Source organism: Rhinichthys klamathensis, unplaced genomic scaffold (genome assembly GCF_029890125.1).
Source record: "Rhinichthys klamathensis goyatoka isolate OS25496 unplaced genomic scaffold, OSU_Roscu_1.1 h1tg000111l_1, whole genome shotgun sequence".
In the NCBI taxonomy this organism is placed as follows: Eukaryota; Metazoa; Chordata; class Actinopteri; order Cypriniformes; family Leuciscidae; genus Rhinichthys; species Rhinichthys klamathensis.
The window spans coordinates 15,173,766-15,198,066 of NW_026606649.1; the positions used below are offsets into that span (position 1 = coordinate 15,173,766).

Below are 24,301 nucleotides of genomic sequence, written 5' to 3' on the forward strand. Positions count from 1 at the left end.
TAGTGGCCATTTTGAAATGTACAGTATTCAGTTATTTCGCTACTCCTCCTTCAAATTTTGTCCAATTTTCTCCAAACATGCACTCAAATGATCTTCAGACTGAGCCGCATAAAAGTACTGTTCCCGATTTTTTTGTTATACTGGAAAAAAAAAAGTTATAATGTCGCAAACTTAACGATGTCCACCCAAAATTGGCTAAGAGGCTGTATCTCGGCCAAAGTTTGATCAATCGAAACGAAAATTGGTACACTTCATCGGAAGCATGTTCTGAGGTCCCATGCCAAAGTTGGGAATAGCGCCACCTACGGGTCATGAGATATGACAAATTGCTATTTTGGCCAATAACTTTTGAACAGTTTGTCAGAAAATCATAATTGTGGTATCTATGGATTCCTTGCGTCATGCCGAATCCGTGGATATCGATTTTGCCATGATGGGATGTACCACGTGTCCGCCATTTTGAATTTTGTCATAAATTGCAATATCTTTTAAACTATTTGACATATCAGCACACAATTTGGTAGGGATGACCGACACCATGTCCTAAAGCGACATGAGAAGTTTGATCACAGCGCCACCTAGTGTTCCAGATATATCATTGTTTTTTGAAAAAACGCTTATAACATTTGAAAATATTGTTCAAATTTTGAGTTCTTTATGACATTATGTTCCTTGGTTTATGCCGATTTAGACGATATCTCATTTGTCATTTTCCAACAATGTGACTGGCCGCCATATTGGAGCGAATGTAAAACAGTTTTTTCGCTACTCCTCCTTCAAAATTTGTCCAAAATTGTCCAAAATTTGCTCAAATGATCTTCGGACCGAGCCGCATAAAAGTACTGTTCCCGATTTTTTTGGTATACTGTAATAAAAAAGTTATGATGTCACAAATTTAACAAGGTCAACCCAAAATTGGCTAAGAGGCTGTAACTTGTGAACAGTTTGTCACAAAATCATAAAATTGGTGTCTATCGATTCCTTGCATCATGTCGAATCCGATGATATCTATTTTGCCAGGATTGGATGTACCACGTCATAAGCTAAATTAGCAATAAGCTAGCTTAGCATGCTAATCTGGTTAACATGTCATGGAACTTTTTTGTGAACTCATTCTCACACTGAATCCTCTCCTCTGCTGTTTTGAAATTCCCGTCCTCTGAGTGGCGCAATCAGCTAAACCATGCATCTAGAATCCCGAACCATTCTGGTCGTGGGTTCGAGTCCCATGTGGGACGACTTTAAAATTTGTGTATAAATTTGTCATTTCAATTCCTTCCGGCTCTGCTGTTGGTGCTTAAATGCTCGCTGTGCTTCATTTACATGTATATTCAATTTGTGCTGTTTTTGTTCTTGCGGCTCTGCACTGCTATTGGTGCTTAAATGCTTGATGCGCTGCTGTACTTGCAGTGCTTGCTGTACTTGCTGTGCTTGCTGTACTTGCTGTACTTGTTGTACTTGCTGTACTTGCTGTGCTTGCTGTACTTGCAGCTTGCTGTACTTGCAGTTTGCAGTACTTGTTCTGCTTGCGGTGCCAAGCCTTTGAACTTTGCTGTAATTGTTCTAATTGCGGTGCCAAGCCTTTGAACTTTGCTGTAATTGTTCTAATTGCGGTGCCTTGCAGGGCTTGGCCCCGTGTTGCTGCTTGCAGCTATATTTTTAGGGGCCAAGCACCGAAGGTGCAGAGGCACCTATTGTATCTGTTGGTTTTCTTATTATTATTATTATTCTTCTTCCGCAAATGGAAGTCTATGGCAGCCCTATGAACCGTACATAGGAAAATGATGAAATTTGGCACACTTATAGTAATGGTCATGAAAAGTAATTGAGCCAAATATTGAGTCTCTAGAACCAACTCTATAGCGCCACCACCAGTTCAAAAATTCAACATTGAAATGGTTATAACTTTTGAACCCTTTGATCTAGAGACATGAAACTTAGTACACCTGATTCCACTCATCATGCTGATCACAACCAATACCTTACATTAAGACCCCGCCCATTACAGTAGTGGCCATTTTGAAATGTACAGTTTTCAGTTTTTTCGCTACTCCTCCTTCAAATTTTGTCCAATTTTCTCCAAACATGCACTCAAATGATCTTCAGACTGAGCCGCATAAAAGTACTGTTCTCGATTTTTTTGTTATACTGGAAAAAAAAAAGTTATAATGTCGCAAACTTAACGAGGTCCACCCAAAATTGGCTAAGAGGCTGTATCTCGGCCAAAGTTTGATCAATCGAAACGAAAATTGGTACACTTCATCGGAAGCATGTTCTGAGGTCCCATGCCAAAGTTGGGAATAGCGCCACCTACGGGTCATGAGATATGACAAATTGCTATTTTGGCCAATAACTTTTGAACAGTTTGTCAGAAATTCATAATTGTGGTATCTATGGATTCCTTGCATCATGCCGAATCCGTGGATATCGATTTTGCCATGATGGGATGTACCACGTGTCCGCCATTTTGAATTTTGTCATAATTTGCAATATCTTTTTAACTATTTGACATATCAGCACACAATTTGGTAGGGATGACCGACACCATGTCCTAAAGCGACATGAGAAGTTTGATCACAGCGCCACCTAGTGTTCCAGATATATCATTGTTTTTTGAAAAAACGCTTATAACATTTGAAAATATTGTTCAAATTTTGAGTTCTTTATGACATTATGTTCCTTGGTTTATGCCGATTTAGACGATATCTCATTTGTCATTTTCCAACAATGTGACTGGCCGCCATATTGGAGCGAATGTAAAACAGTTTTTTCGCTACTCCTCCTTCAAAATTTGTCCAAAATTGTCCAAAATTTGCTCAAATGATCTTCGGACCGAGCCGCATAAAAGTACTGTTCCCGATTTTTTTGCTATACTGAAATAAAAAAGTTATGATGTCACAAATTTAACAAGGTCAACCCAAAATGGGCTAAGAGGCTGTAACTTGTGAACAGTTTGTCACAAAATCATAAAATTGGTGTCTATCGATTCCTTGCATCATGTCGAATCCGATGATATCTATTTTGCCAGGATTGGATGTACCACGTCATAAGATAAATTAGCAATAAGCTAGTTTAGCATGCTTATGGAACTTTTTTGTGAACTCATTCTCACACTGAACCCTCTCCTCTGCTGCATTGAAATTCATGTCCCCTGAGTGGCGCAATCGGCTAAACCATGTGTTACAAATCCCGAGCCGTTCTGATTGTGGGTTCGAACCCCGTGTTGGATGAGTATAAAAATTGTGTTGATTCCTGCATTGTTCTAATCTATTGCGCTGCAGCAGCTTGTTTTCATTTCATCCATAAGTACTTCTGAACCTATCTCTTCTTCATGTACATTCTATTTCTGCTCTTTTTTCTCTTCTGGCTCCACATTAGCTAACCATAAGTTACATTAGCATTAAGAGATCTTAGCATGCTTAACTGGTTGAGATGCCAAGTAATTCTTTTGTGTGCTTATTGTGTGCTCATTCTTACACTGAAGCATGTCCTCTGCAGCTTAAGCGTAAGCTTAACCATGTGCCATGAGCCAAAACCATTGTGTTACAGACATAGTGTCTTTCTGAAAAGTAATCATTAGAATATGATGTGGCACATTCATATAAAGATTCATGCTTGACTTGATTAATGGAACTTTGGCATCTTGGTAAAAAACATATATAAAAAAAAAACAATTTTCCCCAATGGTCCTACTAGATGAGTAACAGTCACATCACCCAGAGATTGTGAGTTAGAGTCCTGTCCAACTTTATAAAATTGTTCCTTTATTATCCAGGTAAGCATTGTTTTAATCTTTCTTTTGGTTTTAGAAACATTGTTCATTCTTTCATTCTCGAGTATCCAGAAAGTTTTGTGAAAAAAAGGATTGCTATAGCGGTCCTTGACAATCTACTATTCTTGCAATGTAAGCGGTTTTCTTCATATTAATACTTTTTGCCTTTGTGTGTTCATGGTCATGTCAATTTCCTTTTGTGTATTGTGTGTAGTGAGCTAGAGAGTAGAAGGGTGTGATTGGATGTTTGTCATGGTCTAAGTAAACTTAATTTTTTTTAATTAGGCTGGCTTTTATAAATTTCAAGTTAACTACATAAAGCTTTAAACCAAACAAATGCATATATAATAGTTTAACTTTGCCCACTGACAATACTTAAAGTTAAAACATTCAAGTTTGACAACATTTTAACTGTTGTCCTGAAGACAGTCACTTACTAATTTTAATATTTCAAAATAAAAACAACTGTTAAAAAATTATAGCATACTACAAATTAAATGAAAATTATGTAAATGCTCGATCCACTAAGCTGTTTTATGATGCACTTTTTGTAAAAGACACCAAGTTTGTAGAATCAATTCATATACTAAATATAGTGTCTACATCCATTTAATACAAGTAGAAAATCAAAGACATTAAAATGAAGTATATGGCTACAGAGACAAAGTATATTTCACTCATTTTATTAAAAAAAAATCTTTATTACTTTAACATGTTGTGCCTTAATACCCCAGTGAGCAAGCCAAAAAGGCAACAGTGGCAAGGAAAAACTCCCATAGATAGCAGTGTGGAACATCATGGACCAAGGGCTGGAGCATAATCAGCGTAGTGGCAAAGGAAGAAACCTTGAGAGGAACCAGACTCAGCAGGGGCAGGCCATCCTCTTTTGGCTGGCACATATTAAAGTAACTATACATAGGCCAAATGTAATACAAGCCATCCATTCAACATTGTTACTGTGGAGATTATGTATTCAGTTGTAAAATAACAATTGACTATTGACTGCCTGCATAGGTTTAAAGTTTTTTCAGAACATTTTTTGAATTGATAGTTCAGAAGAATGTTGTTGTCACTATTTCTAGAAGGGGAAAAGAAATAAACCAAATCACAAAAATGATATGTTTTCAGTAACTAGTTTGAATATATGCATTATACATTACCTTTTTTAATCAGTTGTACACTTTAGAGAAGTTAATGCCGCATACAATCTTTTGATTGGTATATGTGAGGAAGTTTTGACTTCAGTGCATTTCAGATATCTGAAAATATTACATTCATTGAACAAAGTGCTATAAGTAAAGTCTTCACATTAAACATTTCACAACTAACATAGCCATGGTCTGTTACCTCTCTGTTTGTGGACATTTGTTTAGGGATATGTGGACTTCAAAATATCAATAGTAGTTATCGAGTTTCTGCACAAATCTGAAAGTGTACCATTAGATTAATCAGTGCTTGTATAAATGTCCACAACTTAAATTTACTTTAATAATAAAACTTACCATTTTATCAGTTGTGCGCTTCTTTATAAAAGTTCATGGAGCAGAGGATCTTGTGATGGGTATATGGAGGAAATTATGACTTGGGTGAATTTTAGTAATCTGAAAATATTACATTCATTCAACAAAGTGCTATAAGTGAAATCTTAACATTAAACATTTCATAACTAACATGGACATGGTCATAACTAACATGGACATGGTCTGTTAGCTTACCTTTTGTGGACATTTGTATAGGGATATGTGGACTTCAAAATATCAACAGTAGTTATTGAGTTGCTGCACAAACCTGAAAGTGTACCATTAGATTAATCAGTGCATTTATAAATGTCCACAACTTAAATTTACTTTAATAAAACGTACTGTTTTATCAGTTGTGCGCTTCTTTATAAAAGTTCAGGAGCAGAGAATCTTGTGATGGGTATATGGAGGAAATTATGACTTCGGTGAATTTCAGAAATCTGAAAATATTACATTCATTCAACAAAGTGCTATAAGTGAAATCTTAACATTAAACATTTCATAACTAACATGGACATGGTCTGTTAGCTTACCTTTTGTGGAAATTTGTATAGGGATATGTGGACTTCAAAATATCAACAGTAGTTAGCGTTGCTGCACAAATCTGAAAGTGTACCATTAGTAGATTAATCAGTGCTTGTATAAATGTCTACAACTTAATTTACTTCAATAAAACTTACGGTCTTAACAGTTGTGTGATTCTTTATAAAAGTTCATGGTGCAGATAATCTTGTGATGGATGTATGGAGGAAGTTAGGACTTTGGTGAATTTCAGAAATCTGAAAATATTACATTCATTCAACAAAGTGCTATAAGTGAAATCTTAACATTAAACATTTCATAACTAACATGGACATGGTCATAACTAACATGGACATGGTCTGTTAGCTTACCTTTTGTGGACATTTGTTTAGGGATATATGGACTTCAAAATATCAATAGTAGTTATCGAGTTTCTGCACAAATCTGAAAGTGTACCATTAGATTAATCAGTGCATTTATAAATGTCCACAACTTAAATTTACTTTAATAATAAAACTTACCGTTTTATCAGTTGTGCGCTTCTTTATAAAAGTTCATGGAGCAGAGGATCTTGTGATGGGTATATGGAGGAAATTATGACTTGGGTGAATTTTAGTAATCTGAAAATATTACATTCATTCAACAAAGTGCTATAAGTGAAATCTTAACATTAAACATTTCATAACTAACATGGACATGGTCATAACTAACAGGGACATGGTCTGTTAGCTTACCTTTTGTGGACATTTGTATAGGGATATGTGGACTTCAAAATATCAACAGTAGTTATTGAGTTGCTGCACAAACCTGAAAGTGTACCATTAGATTAATCAGTGCATTTATAAATGTCCACAACTTAAATTTACTTTAATAATAAAACTTACCGTTTTATCAGTTGTGCGCTTCTTTATAAAAGTTCAGGAGCAGAGAATCTTGTGATGGGTATATGGAGGAAATTATGACTTCGGTGAATTTCAGAATTCTGAAAATATTACATTCATTCAACAAAGTGCTATAAGTGAAATCTTAACATTAAACATTTCATAACTAACATGGACATGGTCTGTTAGCTTACCTTTTGTGGAAATTTGTATAGGGATATGTGGACTTCAAAATATCAACAGTAGTTAGCGTTGCTGCACAAATCTGAAAGTGTACCATTAGTAGATTAATCAGTGCTTGTATAAATGTCTACAACTTAATTTACTTCAATAAAACTTACGGTCTTAATAGTTGTGTGATTCTTTATAAAAGTTCATGGTGCAGATAATCTTGTGATGGATGTATGGAGGAAGTTAGGACTTTGGTGAATTTCAGAAATCTGAAAATATTACATTCATTCAACAAAGTGCTATAAGAGAAATCTTAACATTAAACATTTCATAACTAACATGGACATGGTCTGTTAGCTTACCTTTTGTGGACATTTGTATAGGGATATGTGGACTTCAAAATATCAACAGTAGTTATTGAGTTGCTGCACAAACCTGAAAGTGTACCATTAGATTAATCAGTGCATTTATAAATGTCCACAACTTAAATTTACTTTAATAAAACGTACTGTTTTATCAGTTGTGCGCTTCTTTTATAAAAGTTCATGGTGCAGATAATCTTGTGATGGATGTATGGAGGAAGTTAGGACTTTGGTGAATTTCAGAAATCTGAAAATATTACATTCATTCAACAAGTGCTATAAGTGAAGTCTTCACATTAAACATTTCACAACTAATATAGACATGGTCTGATAGCTTACCTTTTGTGGACATTTGTATAGGGATATGTGGACTTCAAAATATCAACAGTAGTTAGAGTTGCTGCACAAATCTGAAAGTGTACCATTAGTAGATTATCAGTGCTTGTATAAATGTCCACAACTTAAATTTACTTGAATAAAACTTACCATCTTAATAGTTGTGCGATTCTTTATAAAAGTTCATGGTGCAGATAATCTTGTGATGACATATGGAGGAAATTATAACTTCAGTTCATTCAGAAATCTGCAGAGATTACATACATAACAAACTGCTTGATGAAAGTGAAGCAGTTTACACAAAAACATATTGCCATTAATGTAGATAATCTGTTAACTGAAATTGACATGCTTTCATTCAAGCTTTGCAGACATAGCTGATCAAAAAAGATATTATTTTTATTTTGTGTGCTTCTATAGACGAGTTCATGGAGCAGAAAATCTTGTGATGGGTATATGGAGGAATTATGACTTCAGTGTTTCAGAAATCAAAAAAAAAAAATTTACTGACAAAAAGGTAAGATAACATACAGTTTATAAATCTGAAATTATATTGTTAGTTGATAGTGCCTTAAATATTTTCTTTTTAAACTATTAAAATGTACACAATCATGTCAACTTACCTTTCTATGTGAAGTTTTCTAGATCATTTTTAGATGTTTTCTTGTAATCCTATTAACTTAATTGCATTTTATAAGACAACTGTAGGAATGCAGGCAGTCTTTGTGGATGCTTCCTATGCTGATTGGAAGCATCCAGTGTTGTTTGGATGGCTTAGACTGGCAGGAATTAGATCAAAAACAAATTCAGCTAAAAACCAAAACCATTGTCTAAAATGAAGAAAAATCAAACACAAATTTAATGCATAAAAACTACAAAAACCTTGACTGGATGTAGCTTTAGAGCTCCAGAAAGAAGAGCAATTATGGGAGGTGCTGGTTTGTGCCCGATGAACAATGGATAAAACTTGGTATGGAATGGTCAGGACTGTATAGACCTTGGAATCTCAAGATGTGCGTCACATTGTACGAACAAAAACAGAATAGACAGTGTAATTATATACATTTCTTAGTTCAGCGTGCTGCATAAATCAGACATATTACCTTACATGAGTAAACCTTTCTTGATAGCATACTAGTGGACTTGCAGAAATTACAACAAATTAATAATTTTCTTATTGAAATGATTTGAAATAAATGGTCTAATAACATACCGTTTTCACTTGTGAACTTGAACAGACCTTCATGGACCTCAATCTCAGATTAATTGTAGCAGGGTAGGGGCACAGAAAAGAAAAATGCAGTTATACAGTCTTCATTATGTGTCAGAAATGTCAATTACCTTACTGAAACTAGTATTGCTTCATGGTAACTATAGTAAGTTGAAACAATTTCAATTGTAACATTTTCTGCATCTTTAATATAGACATGGTCTATTAACGTACCCTTTTCAGTTGTAGGACATTGCACATGTTGACTGTATCCATGGACTTCCATTAGTGTCCCAATTGAAGATGATGTTAAGATGTCCTCATTGAAGTCTCCCATAATTACTTTGTTTCCTGGATGTTTTTCCAGCTCAGTAATGACATGTAACAGATTTTGTCGAAACACATCAATTTGATATGAATTAGGCCTGTACAGCAGAGCAGCATTCAAACTGATATGTGGAACTGAGAAGTACAAACATTCCAAATTGCAAGGTTCTGGAATGATGACTTTAAAAAACATGTTTTCACAACAGTAGATAGCAACCCCACCTCCTCGCTGTTGTTTTAAATTACTGAAAAGGGGAGTGCTGTTGTCATAGCACTTAGCTCTTGGATTATGCTTGAAAATAAATCCTGGTATTTGTACTTGGTCTTCAACTTGTAGCCATGTTTCAGTTAAACAAATACAATCTGCATTCATAAGTTGTCTGTGAGCTTGAATATCTTGAACATGAGCTTGAAGACTTTGCACATTCTGAAGAGCAATTGTAAATATACCAGGTGTCTTTGAGAAAGTGTGACTTTCTAATGGAAATTTTGGTATATTTTTCATTGCCAAGTCAATTTGATCATTACAGTATATTACAGACTCCTTGAAGTTTTGAATAATTAGTCCATTGAGAGTTCTCACACGACTCAATGCAACATATGCTTGTCCTGAAGTAAAGATCTTGTCAAGGGATACGACAGCTTTATCTACTGTGAGCCCTTGGACTTTGTGAACAGTGCATGCCCATGCCAGTCTAAGTGGAAATTGGCGCCTTAATCCACCGTTGGTTGTGACTTGATCTTCTTGAACTTCAATTACTGTAGAATTTTGGGAAAATCTATGTCGTTGGTTTGATCTCTGAATTTTTCCCACATTTGGATCATCAAATTCCACATGAATGGCTGATGGAAAGTCATCATCATAATCATCGTCCTGTTTTTGACTTCTGCTAATATGGACAACTGTACCAAAGGCTCCATTAACAAGTCCATCCGAAACATTAATATTTTTCTTTAACATAACTCTTGCTCCAACACCCAAGGAAACACATTTAGCCAAACAGGAGTTGAAAACGGTTAAATGAAATCCAACTTTTTTTTCAATCCTTCCAGTTTTTGGATTTCTCTCAAAGTCTTGAGCTCGAATACTGATTGCCTCAGGACAAACCTCATTTAGTCTCTGAATATTGTATTCATCAACCTCTTTATTTGTAGGAAATATATGAACATCACCGCATTCTTCTCCTGTTTCACGTTGCTTCAACATGTTGATGTCACCTGAGCTCAGAGGTTCATTCTTTTTACGAACTCTCAGACGATTTAAGGTTTCAGCAAAAGTTACATCTTGTTGCCGAACAACTTCAGTTAATTCAGCAATTTCAAAGTGGTTTTCCCAAAGGTTCACTCCTTTTGTATCAGCATAGAGTGGAGTTCCTTTGACAGGCGGCAGCTGATAAAAATCTCCTACAGCTACAAGACTTACTTTTCCAAAGAGGGAGTAATCACCAGTTTGTTTGATTTGTCTCAATCTCCCATGAACATATGACAAAAGGTGATGGTCAACCATGGATACTTCATCAATAATCAAAATCTGCAAACATCCAAGTTTGGAACGCAGAGAATTGATTTTGTCATCACTTAGTGGTTGATATGGCAGTTTGACATTAGCACCAATTGAAAAAGTGTGGTGTATGGTAGCAGCGCCAATGTTGTATGCAGCTACTCCAGTTGATGCACATAAAATCACACTCCGCTCATCAGGGTTGTCAGACAGCTGAGACAAGAGTCTAGAAGATTCATAGCATATTGCTTTGATTAAATGGCTTTTTCCTGTGCCTGCTCCACCAGTAACAAACAAGCGAAACGGTTCAGGATTTTCTCCATGCAGTTTTTGTAAACACCAGTCGCGAACTTTGTAAAATATTGCAGACTGTTTAGCATTTAATGATCTTAGTAAACCCAATGCTTCATCTCGAGACATTGTAGCATTACTGTTCTCAATTGTGAATGCAGTTCGAGGGTTCGCTACAAGATCTGGAATAAGTGTGTCAGAATCATCTTCTTCAGGAAGTACGTTATTCTTCTTTAGCTCGATACATTCATGGCGCTCCTTCTCTGTTTCAGGACACAATGCAGCCCAAGCATCTTCCAAATCAACACCCAGCTCCAAAACCTGTTGAGCTCGGTCCATTTCATCGCTGTCCTTTTCAAACAGTGCTCGATTAGAATCAACAATAGATTTTACTTCAGTCACATTACTTCCACATTTCACAGCACCATTGTTGTAGAAATCCTCATAAGTGTGGAACTTCTCAGGCTTCAGCTGGTAATCTTCATAATGTGGTAAAAAAAGTTGTAGCAGTGAATGATAGTACTTCTCAGGATCTTTTGTTGGTGAAAATCTTGGATACCTTATTACTGCAGGTTCAGTTCGAGTTCTTCTTATCATATAACCACAATTGTTGTCAAGCTTGATCACATTTTCTTTGTTTTGTGAAGATAGCTCAGATGTTGACAATATCCTGTATTCTGAACAAAAACTGCCCAGACACAGAATCTCAAAATGTTCTGTTTTTGGTCTACTCTTGTATCGGTCAACCAAACTATTCATCCAAAAATTCTCTTCACCAGAATGGTCATCTTTGTTTTGGAGAACACGCAAAGGCAAACTCATCTTCACAGGATCAGTTCCAATTGGAATAAATTGGACTTTGCGAGAGCATTCTTTCAAGTGCATACCTGTTAGGCGATACACTGCCTCTTGTGCTGAAACTTCTCTGTTGTGTAGATATACACTTCCCAACATTTTTAATGATGATCTTGCTTCAAGATTTCCATTCATAGCTTCATTTTGTGCACGTTGCAACAACAGTCCCATTTCTTGTTCTGCTTTTGTGATGTAACTAATAATATAAACCACTACAGAGTAAGCATCTGTGACATACTGGATATCCATGTTGCCTTGCCATGCACGCAATAAATGAGGGTTATATTGATTTACCCAAACATCTTTTGGACTTCGTTTCAAGACGACACTTTTCTTTTTAGAACATTTCTTGTACGCCTTCTCAAACACAGCTTGATTAATTCCAATGGATTGGAAAAAGGCATCTGTTGAATCAAAATTGACTTCAGATTCTGTTAACGCAGTTTTGATTTTCTTCAGAATTGCACTTGCAGTCTCATTTCCATCATTGCCTTTCAAGTCATCTCGTACAGCTCTTGTTATAAAGGTGCGGCTAGATGGAGGCCGTGGAAAATTAAATCTACACACTGTGTTTTTCTTCCGGCATGTCTTGGAATGTCTTCTGCTGTGCTTTTGAACACTGTTCACAGTCTCATAAAGTTCTGCGTCATCATCTCCTGGTGTCTCACAAGTGATATAATGATCTATGAAAGCAGCAACCAAAGCATCACTGTCTTCGTTGTCTTCATTTAACTTTGGAGCATTTTCAACCCAAAACAGACAATGAACATGAGGAGATCCACGCTGTTGAAACTCTACACGATAGAAGTAGTCTTTGATCTTTCCAATAGGTTGAGCAGGTGACATAATGACATCCTTCAAAAAACAATGCCATCTATAATCAAACATCCTTGCAGCAGTGACTGGGTTTCGTCGAATTAGTCCACATTTCTCAGACCAGTCAAGCTCATCAACACTGACATTTTTCTGTTCTTGCTCCAGGATGGTGTTGATCATTTCAGGCCATCTGAGATCAGCAGAGCTAAAGGATGCAAAGAAAGTTGGAATACCTAGTTGTCTTATGAGAGCAAAAAGGTCTTTTTGAGTCGATTGCCAATAGGGTGGCGTTCCACGGACTGGTCTCAAAAATTTGTATCCTTCATCATAATTCAATATTTTAGCTAACGACTCTGGGTTTGTCAGCATATCCGAGGTTACTCCTTGCAACAACCTCTTGTCCGACCCTTTTCGCAAAGCAATAGAAACATTAGATACAATTTGATCCAACTCCGACATGTATTGTGCATAGAAAATAAAGTCTGTACTCCGTGCAAAACGTCCATCTGCGTTGAGGATTCTTGCATTCAAGTATCGTGACAGTGTGATCTTTCTTTCTCTCTCATCATGGAATGTTGGACCACCAGTTGGAAAGAGAACAGGAAAACATTTTGCTTCATTGCTTTTATCAGACAGTAATTTAACAGGACTGTTACCTTCAGCTGGTGCCACATTTAATACATCTTGAAAGTGCTGATCAATTACTTCTGAACCAAGATCGACAGGTTGTAAACATGTGTCTGACAAAAGACCACTCTGCTCTTTGATGTAAGTCAAGTCTTCCTCTGGCTGTTCTTCAGTATAATTTTCCTCTTCACTCTTTTCAACTTCAGCTTGTTCCTCCATTTCTTCAGCAACATTCTCTTCTGGTTCATTCAAAGAGTTGATCCATTGTTCATTAATCTCCACATCCTTGTACCATTTATTGCACCTGATCAAACGTCGCAGAGCATTTCTAACACGATCAGTGTGAACATGCTTGTACTCATAATGCCCTTTGTAGGTTAACTTGCGCTTCAGTTTTATCCTTATCATCTTGTCATCACATTCATTTCGTGGAAGAATATTTGACACATCTGCAGTATTTACAGGAACACACACCACCGGTCCATGGCAGCCATTTTGTTTTCCACGGGGAAGACAGAGTAACTTCAAAAAAGGAATATTACGTGCCACAAGATGTTGTTCCAAAGAGTTAAGACACTTTAGTTGATTTGGAATGTCCACCAAATGCATATTGTTAGCAACACTCTCTTCAGGCAGTTTTCCACTGATGATTTTTCGATGACAGGTTGGACAAATCCACAATTTGCACCTTGGAGAAAAACCAGAAGTATTATGACATTTTTCATCACAAACATGCACATACCTCAGGGTGATGCATCTTCTTGCCAAAGCAGCAATTTTGTCTCCTTTGTCTTCATAGCATTCTGGTTTGCATTCAGTAACCTGCTTTCTGAAAAGTAAACGGTGACAAACACAGCACACAAACTCTGGACCTCTACTCACTTCTTGACGAAAACCAGCAATGGCAACACCAATGTCTTTCTGTTTTTCCCTTTTTTTTGCATATACCTCACAGCCTTTTTGTATTTTACTGAAATGAAAGTTTACATCTTTGTGATATTTTGTCTTAGAATACTCACGCACTCTTACTTTAAAGTCCAGGTTTTGAAGATATTTCTTCTTGGAATACTCACGCAGTCTTGCTTTAAAGACCAAGTTCTGAACATATTTCTTCTTGGAATACTCACGCACTCTTGTGTTAAAGGCCAGGTTTTGAAGATATTTCTTCTTGGAATACTCGCGTACAGTTGCCTGAAATGAGACATTATTTTTATATTTCATTCGAGAATACTGGCAAACACGCTTCTGAAACTGAATATTGCTTGAATACTTGGCCTTAGAACGTTCACGCTTAAACAAACAAACATGACAATCTTTTAAATATTTATCACGAAGAACTTTCATTTTTTTCTGTCTATAATCTTTATCACTAGAGTATTTTGTTTTGGCATAGTCAATTTTATTCTGTCTGAAATCAATGTCATTATCATACTTGGACTTCTCATACTTCCATTTTTTCTGTCTCTTGGTCTCTTGGTCACATTCTGCAGCGTCGCTTACCTTCCTTTTACGCAGACATGGCATTCTCACCTCATTTGAAATAGCATTCCCACACTTTCCTGCGCAAATGTCTTGACCTCTGTGCTTGACACATGTCACAACTTCATAATGATTACCATTACAGTTTTTCAAATATATTGCATTGTTTGCAATTACCTCTCCAGTAGGTTTGTGTGCATTCCACCGGCCATCATTAAAAGTCATTATGGTTGTTTTAAATAGATCAGCAGAAGCAAATATGTCAATTTCAGTGACCCATGACCCAGAATAATAGACTCTAGATTGTCTCAAGTAGTCCTCTACTGAAGTATACTCACTTCTCACATACCTCTCAAATTCTGAAGCGTTCATTTTCAGGTGTTTGACAACTGCACGGCGAATCTTCAAATGCTTGTCCTCACTTCCACAAATTGCATATGCCAATGATCTGAAAAAGCAGTTACCATCTGGTTTGATACTCTTTGTCTGACACGGACCTGCAATGGGACCAAAGTTTGTTGTAACATCACAGTCACTGTTATCATTTGTCAGAAGCAAGAGTTCACATAAAGCTTGCTGATCTCTATGAGTCAATGGAGAAAAAAATACTTCTGGAATTGAAACATCAGTAATAATTATGTCTTCTACTACAACATTTTCAACATGAGATTTTTTAACCCGTTTCTCAGAGACCTGCTCATCCTGCTTTTTTCTTCTCCCCCTTTTTCCTTTACTTGGCAACACATTACACACTGGTTGCGACATTGAAAGGTTTGTGCTGCTTGTATTTTGAACTTCAACCTTAGGTAATTGACAGTCAGATGATCTTACCTCAGTGGTCACAAATTTGCATACCTTGGGTGTGCGTTTTAAGACTTCGCTGTAAAGTGCTTTACCAGAGGACCATGGACAACTGCTGTGGTCTGCCTCCAGCGAGTGGGACTTCGTAACCCATTTCTCTGATAGTTCATCCTGATTTTTACTTCTCCCCCTTTTTCCTTTACTCGGCAAAGCATTACACACTGGTTGTGGCACGGGAACATCAGTGCATGTATTTTGAACTTCAGCCTCAGGTGATTGAAAGACAGATGACCTTACCTCAGTCATCACAGATTTACATACCTTAGGTTTGCGTTTTAGAACTTCACTGTAAAGTGCTTTACCAGAAGATCCTGGAAAACTGCTGCGGTCTGCCTCCAGCAAGTGAGAAACTTCAGCATCTGCATGGGCAAAAACTCCAGTTATCTCAAATCGTGGCGCAATTACCCCAAATGACTGTGCCATCTCATTAATGTAGTTATACAAAGATTCTATGGTGCTGTGATAAGCAACACAACTTGTCTCGGTCATGTTAGCATGAGAATCAACAAAGGCATACCATGAGCCCTCCTTAATAACTGCACATGTGTTGGCACAAATACATAAAAGGAAAGCATCAGCACTCAATAGAGCTCGCTGAAGAGCTACATCAACTGGCATGGCCACATTCCTTAAGGATTCATCATAGTCATCAACATTAACAAATCCAGTGAGAGACTCTGCATATTCTATGGAAAAGACAGTATTACCCAGCACATGTCTCCTTGGTAATTCATGGACAGCAATGTAATGCCTACCCATGACTTCCCGGTCATTTATGTTACCCTGGTTTCGTAAAGATTCATAAAGGCGTGTTCCTGCAACCAATACACCATTGAGATCTTGTGTTGTCCAGGTCAACACGTTCTTCATCTTGCTCATCAACACTGCTATCAGACTGATGGCACCACACTGTCTGCCACGTGAATTTCCAAAGCGGGCATCACCTTGATGAAAGGAACCTTTCAGTAATGGTTTCTGTAGAAATTCAACACATGCAGGTAAAGTATTCAAAGCATTTTCATGTAAAGTTCTGTACATTTTAAAGTTTTGTTCAGAGTTCTGTGGAGGTAACTGGGTTTTTGACGGGTTTTTGACTGGGTTTTTGACTGGGTTTTTGACAGAGTTTGAAGCAGAGCTTGAAGCAGAGTTTTTGTCAGAATTTTTGTCAGAATTTTTGTCAGAATTTTTGTCAGAATTTTTGTTTTCAGCCATTTTTTTACGAGGAAGCCGCAAAACCTCGGCTCGACTTGTTTTAAGAGGGAGCTGTGCAGCCTCTGCCTGACTTGTTTTAAGAGGAAGCGGTGCAGCCTCTGTTTGCCCTTTTTTAAGAGGAAGTGGTGCAGCCTCTGCCATTTTTTTAAGAGGAAGCGGCCGAACCTCTGCTTCACTTGTTTTAAGAGGAAGCGGTGCAGCCTCTGCCTTTTTTTCAAGAGGAAGCGGCGGAACCTCTGTATTTGCACACCGTTGTGCAAGCCTCTTGGCTATGCGGGCCCTTTTCTTAGGTCGTGGCATCTGTAAATATAAACAAAAAGATTTTTATGTATACTTGCGTAACTCAAGTTGCCAGTTTTACAAAACACCCAAAAATATTTCACTGCATTACACTATAATGATTTTCTAGCCATTTTCACATAGAAATATAACAATTCTGAAATCAATAAGCATTTAATTAAGATAATTAAAATATTTGATATGCACGTATGTGAATATACATATAAATATATATTTAATTTGGCTTGTGAAAGTCAACTTACTGAAATGCTATTTAAACTTAATATTATTAGTATTCTTTTTCTGAGACTTAAATTTCTTACTACTACTCCTCCTAGACCTTTAACTTCACATACTCCAAACTCGGCACGGACACTCAAACTGTTCTGACTCGAGTTTTTCAGACTGATCGGACTTACGGTTTTCCTAAAACCCATTGACTTAACATTGTGGAATCTTCAGATTTTCAAACTGCCCAACTGTCAAAAATTCAAATCTAAATACTTTGAAGCCCTAGACTCAATCAAACTGCCATTCTATACACTATATGAGCTATTGAGACTCATTTAAACTAATACACTCATCTATATACAGAGGCGTAGGTTTGATTTTGAAATTGGTGGGGACGTGGACATCAATTTTAGGGCTGGGTATCGATTCACATGTTCAATTTCGATTCGAAAGCTCTCAGATTGATTCAATTTTGATTCTCGATTCGATTTTCAATTTCGATTCTTGATTCCTGATTTGATTCTTGATTATATTCTTTGACTATAATGAATATAGATGTAATACAAATCCTATATTTATAAAAAAAAAAAAAAGAACAGTGGACATAAGTTTACTAGTGGTTAATTAATACAAATAAATAAAGAGCCACAAACCTGTATACACAGTAAAACTCTTTATTTTAGGTACACTAGCTTATACACTAAATGCATACAATGAATGGACAGGATTTTGATGCTAATTTAAGACATAACCGACTGTCTTTACGAGGTTACTAACCAAGACAGTATTGACATAATTTTGCGTGTTTTTAACTGTTACAGTAAAGCGATATAATCCAGTGATAAAACTTTTGTTTCTGGCGAGCTGTTTGTGAGGCGGATTTAGGCTTTATTAACGTGCACGCAGTGAAAGACATCTCTGAGAGTGCGCGAGCACAGCATGGTTTAACATTGCTTGAATGTTTAAACTGGTAAAATCAATGATAAACTTTAGTTACGGTGCAATGCTGGCCCGATTGTGCAAGTGAATATTCAGCGCTTGCCTAGTGCAGAGAGAGAAGACGCAGCACCACCGCGAGTCCTTAATATGGAAAAAAATAGAAAGAATCGATTTTGAATCGACCACATTTTAAAAAACGATTAATCGAAAAATCAATTTTTTTTGCCCTGCCCTAATCAATTTATAAATATATTTTAAGTTTTGATCGAAATTATTGCTAGGGATATATCAGTGTCACTGGATATTGGTAGGGACACGTCCCTAGCGTCCCTACTAAATTCTACGCCCCTGTCTATATATGACACTTATCTATCTAATCTTAAACTCTTAAACTCATAATAAATTAATAAACTCTAAACCCGAACTCTTAGACTCATTTAAACTTATAAACTCTAGCTCATAAACTCTAAATTCATAAACTCAAACTCTTATAAACTCTCAAAACTATTAAACTCATAAATTAATAAACTCTGGACACTTACTCATAAACTCTAAATTCACACACCATAGCAACCAGTTACAGCACCCTAGCAACTGTAGGCCGTAGGCCATACTAAATAGCGATGATTTCTCAGAAACTTGTAATATACCACATTTGAAAAGGCTGACAGGCTCTGTAAGAAAATACCTCACAGTGGGGTAAAAGTTGCACCCCTGGGGGGCAGGAGCAGCCCAAAGTTGACTTACTATGGTGTAGGACGGCCCATGACATGCAACTGCCTAGTAACACCATAGCAACCACCCAGAACACCCTATAAACCCCCTAGCAACACCATAGCAACCACACAGAATACCCTACCAACCGCTTAACACCCTAGCAACAACCCAGAACACCCTAGCAACCGCCTAGCAATACCCTAGAAACCACCCAAAACCTCCTAGCAACCACCTAGCAACACCCTAGCAACCATCCAGAACACCTTAGCAACCCACTAGAAACACTGTAGCAACTTTAAATTACTTGAAACTATACTTTTACACTTTAAACTGTTAAATTTCAAACTAATTTAAACTTTAGACTAATTTAAACTAATTTAACTTTAAACTACTTTAAAATTCAAACTAATTTAAAATTTAGACTATTTTAAACTATAAACTAATTTACACTATAAACTACTTTAAACTTTAAACTAATTTAAAATATAAACTAACTTTAACTTAAAACTTTCTGTTCCAAACTTTCACAAGCTAACTTAAAATTTGTCTCGACGAACTTTAGTTTATTATTATCATTATTATAAAACAGACATTAAGTTATATTATTAAACAAACATTCAGATTGTCTTATTAACCAAGTATTAATTGTAGCACACATGTGCAGTGCACCTGCACAAACATTAAATAAATAGTTTGTCCAAAATCAACATCACGTGCCTATTCAATTTCAAAATTCAACATACTTTAACAAAGTAATGTAAAAAATTTACATTAAAATTGTGCTAAACTTTTTAACCAAACTTATTTAAAGCACTATCACCATTGCATACTTTTTAGCATGAACAGGGCTATTAATATTAAATGTTTGTAGAAAGCATGTGGCAGCCCTTCATGAGAGCAGCCATTTTGTCAACATTCATTCAAAACACACACAATTAAGATGTCTAAAATACTTTCAACAACCTAACTCTTAGTTTCATACAGAAGAATTGGAACAGCACACTGATATAATTTCAAATGAGATTGCTTAATCTATGACCTGCTTAAACTCACCTTGTCAAGAAACACAGAAACAAGTCTCCTTGTTTGCCAGCCTTATAAACCTCACTAATTACTCCACTTAATTACACTAATTGCATTACACTAATTACACCACTTAACCAATCATTAATAATTATTATTTTTACACTGAAGCCTCTCCTCTGCAGCGTTCCATTTCAGCATCCTCTGAGTGGTGTGAGCTGTTGATCCACATGCTACAAACCCTGAGCCCTTCTTGATCATGGGTTCAAATCCCGTGTGGCACATGACCACACTACAAAAAGTATTCCTCTCATTAAGGTGATTGCAAACAATAAAAAGCATTAAGACTTAACCCTTTACATTACTGCACATTTAGAAAAAGTACAGTTTTCAGTTCTTTGCTACTTCTCATTCAACGTTAGATAAATTCCTACAAAAAATAGAGCAGATGATCTTCCATCTGAGCAACACAGAAACGTATATTTATGTTTATCTTCATTCAATAATTATGATGTCACAACTTTAACAAGGTCAACCCAAAATTGCTTCAGAGACTAACCCTTGCCCTTCATTGCAACATGATATGAGGGACCATTCTAAATTAAGGAATAGCACGCCGTACAGGTCATGAGATATTTAAATAACTATATTAGTTTTGAGCTACATTTGAGCAGTTTTTTTTTTCAAAAAATCACAGTGACGTTACAGCAGAACATTATAGTTGAACAATACATTGTGGCTCTTTACATATCAGGCTAACCATAAGATATATTAGCATTGCGCTAGCTTAGCATGCAAATCTGGATAACATGTCATGGAACTTTTTTGTGAATCATTCTCACACTGAACCATCTCCCCTGCTTCTTAGAAATTCATATCCTCTGAGTGGCGCAATATGCTAAACCATGTATCTCAAATCCTGAACTACTCTGGTTGTGGGTTCGAGTCCCACGTGGGGCGACTTTAAAATTGTGTATTAAGTTTTCATTTCAATTCCTTCCTGCTCTGCACTGCTGTTGGTGCTTAAATGCTCACGGTGCTTCATTTACATGTGTATTCAATTTGTGCTGTTTTTGTTCTTGCGACTCTACACTGCTATTGGTGCTTAAATGCTTGCTGCTCTACTGTACTTACAGTACTTGCTGTACTTGATGTGCTTGAAGTACATTTACATATACATTTAATTTCTGATGTTTTGTTCTTCGGGCTCTGCACTGCTCTTGGTGCTTAAATGCTTGCTGCGCTGCTGTACTTGATGTGCTGGCTGTGCGCCACGCTTGGTCTGCTTGCTGCGCCTTGCAGGCCTTGGCCCCTGTATTGCTGCTTGCAGCTATTTGTTCATGTATTGATTAATTAGATAGACTAATTTTTAATGTTTTAAAGTTATTAAAAATATGCTTGTCATTTATTTAATATTATTTTGGTTGTTTGATTGAAATTTATGCTTAACATCAATGGATCTCATTGGTTAAATAATATGGTCATTTGTATTGAATGTGTTATGAATTAATTTAAGAGTTTATTACTAAATTTTATTAGTAAAACATAGCCTTATATATATATATATATATATATATATATATATATATATATATATATATATATATATATATATATATATATATATATATATATATATATATTTATTACAAATATTGATTGATTTACTTGAATCGGCTGGTATATATTTAGTTGTGAATGAGTTAAAATAATATAAATGTGTCTGTTCAAGGCATGGTGTAACTTATATTTAATTTGGTTATTTTACATAGAATGGATTATTCTGTTGTCTGTTTGTTCTTTTAAACAAATGTATTAAAGCTGTTAAGATTGTGTCTATGAGGCAGTTTTTTTGGATTGGACTGGTTGGGCTGTTGTTTCAGATTAGAGCAGATGGAGTTTAATCAGTGTTTTTAGCATCGAGTGTTTTTTTATTTTATTTTTTATTTATTTCAACATTTGATAATATAATTTTGCATTGATTATTTGTGTTTTTATTTTAGTCTGTGTTCCCTGTCTTGTCCCATGTTAGCAGTTCCAGTTCTGTTTAATGTCTATTAGTGTCCCCAGATGTCTCTTGTTAATCATGTCCTCTTGTTAGGATTTGTTTGTGTATTTAAGTCCTATGTTATTTTAGTCTTTGTGAGTTCTTAACATTGTATGTTGATAGTCCTGTGGCTGAGATGGTGTATGAATGTGTGATATTCAAGGTCTTCTGTAATTATGTGGCTGAAGCTAGATCCAAGTGCTGCTGTTTTAATTAAATAAACTCAAACTTCACATTCAGAGGCAAACAAACTAAACAAGATAACAAGGGAGTGTGGTTAATCAGAGACACCTGGGGAGACTAATTTACATTAAACATAAAGAGGGACTTGTAAGCATGGGACACAAAAAGAAACATAGACTGTGACATAGGTAAACGTGCTGTCCAGACTGGGTAAATTTCATTGTAACTTTTTGTAATTTAAAGTTATTTGAGTCATTTTCGTTATTTGTTTAATATTATATTGTGTTGATTTTGTTGTTGACATTTATGATCAGACCAAATTAGTTTTTATTGATTAAAGAACATTTATATTTATTATTTTGTGAGTTAGTTTAGAATTCAGTAAAGGTTTAGCTGATCATGGTATTGAGTTTTGCATACTTGATGAACAAAAACTTGTTATATTTGAGGAATCTGAGGTAATTTATCTTTTAGATGCATGTTTTTTATGATCATTATATCAAAATGGATTGATACATTTCAGTTTAGTGATTTTTGTTTTTTATCACAAAATTGTATTTAACAAATGCAAGTTAGTGTATTTTTTAGCTGATAATGTTACATTTGTTAAAATTTGTTTTAAAATTAGAGTTTAAGTGAGTTATCACTTTACAGTGTTGCAATGATTGTCTTTTATCAGTGTGTTATTTGTAAAACTTTTGTTCGTGTAAAAATTACAAAGCTTCTAATGTTTGCTTCATTGAAATGAATGGTCATAGAATAGGATTGGATGGAGTCTGAAACCTGACAGCATCTAACTGGAAGTTTGAATTTATAATGGTGGCAGTGATTGTTTAATTAGGATAAAGGTGGATTGGACTGAAGTAAAGTGATATAAGAAGTGTTTTGTGGCAATGTATATTTTATTTTATTAATATGTTTTTTGTAGGAGCCAAGATGGATGCAACCAAAAAAGTTTGTTTCGAAGTTGAAGGATTTGTCCACAATGTGTCTCATGTTTTACAATCACATTCAAGTGGTGTAAAATACTTCCTGGCAATGGTTCAGGAGGCTACTCGTAATAGTAGACTTGTAGTTTTTGATGTACAGCGGCACAATCAATTTCAGTGTGTGGAGAAAGACAAGTAAGTGTATTGTATGTGTCCAATGATTATACAATTTATTTTAGTTGAGATGGGTATGAACTACATGTACTCTTGGTATTTATTATTATTTTACTTTTTGTTGAAACTCTTGTTAGTATGTTATATGAATGCACTATATGGTAAAAAGTGTAGTTTATTAAAAAAAAAATTGATTCGTTTTGTTTCACACAGGGGTGATGTGAGTTCCAAATTAATGACCGTTTTCAGTCAATTTAGTTTAAAGGTTTTATGAAACAAAACTGTGAATTAGTTTGCAAATTGAGTAATCTTTATGTGGATCTTTTGTATGCATTTAATTAAGGCAGTTTGTCATTTAAAGTCCTAGTGGAAAGTTTAAGAATATCAAGAGCATTTGAAGAGTGGCAATGGACCTAGTATATTGAATGCCTGAAATTAGTAGTTTGTATATTGTTATTGCGTAGGTAGAGTTTTAAACTGATGGTTGAACGTTTAAACTACATGTACGTTTTAATTGGCTTAGGAGTGAATAAGGGGCTGTAGGAATGACCATTAGAGAACACATTATTTGCAAAAAAAAACAAAAAAACATCTGCATGTTATTCTTTTTGCAGAAGTCCAGTGAAGCTGAGTGGGGTGTCTTTTAACAAGTCACGCCAAGAAAAAGACAAAGTTGACATCACATTTAATTCAAGGTCTAAGCTGTCTGTCGTGAAGAAGCTTACCTTTGCTTTTGATGAAGTTGTGGATCAGGTTGTGGATCAGAAGACATTGGACGACATCTTTCAAGATGTCAGAGAATATCAGAGAGTAAGACTTAAGTTTGTTTATTAAGTAGGTGTGCACTACAGAAACAAATGTTTATTTTGGTCATTTAATTTTTATTATTATTTTTTAATATATAGTGTGCTATGTAGAATGGTTTGGCTTTTTTTTTTAGAAATTACTGGAGGTAAACCAATTGCAATAGTTTTGGCTAATTTTGACTTTCTTTTTTTCCTTAATGTGACCTGATTAAACCTTTTGTTAATTTTCC

At 35.7% G+C, this 24,301-nt stretch overlaps 1 protein-coding gene and 2 long non-coding RNA genes across 4 annotated transcripts; all 3 read right to left on the minus strand.

Moving 5' to 3' along the window:
* Positions 1-4,509: 4,509 nt before the first annotated feature.
* On the minus strand, positions 4,510-6,420 carry LOC130088026 (uncharacterized). The gene is made up of 4 exons (XR_008807422.1): positions 6,336-6,420; positions 5,488-5,560; positions 4,933-5,031; positions 4,510-4,850 (listed from the first exon to the last, which is right to left on the minus strand). It is a non-coding gene; the product is annotated as an uncharacterized LOC130088026 (long non-coding RNA).
* A 128-nt stretch (positions 6,421-6,548) lies between these two features.
* LOC130088027 (uncharacterized) lies at positions 6,549-8,517 on the minus strand. 2 transcript variants are annotated; one of them, XR_008807424.1, is made up of 6 exons: positions 8,447-8,517; positions 8,188-8,343; positions 7,715-7,811; positions 7,229-7,301; positions 7,037-7,135; positions 6,549-6,621 (listed from the first exon to the last, which is right to left on the minus strand). It is a non-coding gene; the product is annotated as an uncharacterized LOC130088027 (long non-coding RNA). The 2 variants fall into 2 exon arrangements; XR_008807423.1 differs by having other exon boundaries at positions 8,188-8,337; positions 8,447-8,496.
* A 23-nt stretch (positions 8,518-8,540) lies between these two features.
* Positions 8,541-15,662, minus strand: LOC130088015 (uncharacterized). Its single transcript, XM_056254604.1, has 2 exons — positions 8,778-15,662; positions 8,541-8,569 (listed from the first exon to the last, which is right to left on the minus strand). The coding sequence occupies exon 1, from the start codon at positions 15,433-15,435 to the stop codon at positions 8,902-8,904; it is 6,534 nt and encodes a 2,177-aa protein (XP_056110579.1). The 5' UTR covers positions 15,436-15,662; the 3' UTR covers positions 8,541-8,569; positions 8,778-8,901.
* Between the last annotated feature and the right edge of the window lie 8,639 nt (positions 15,663-24,301).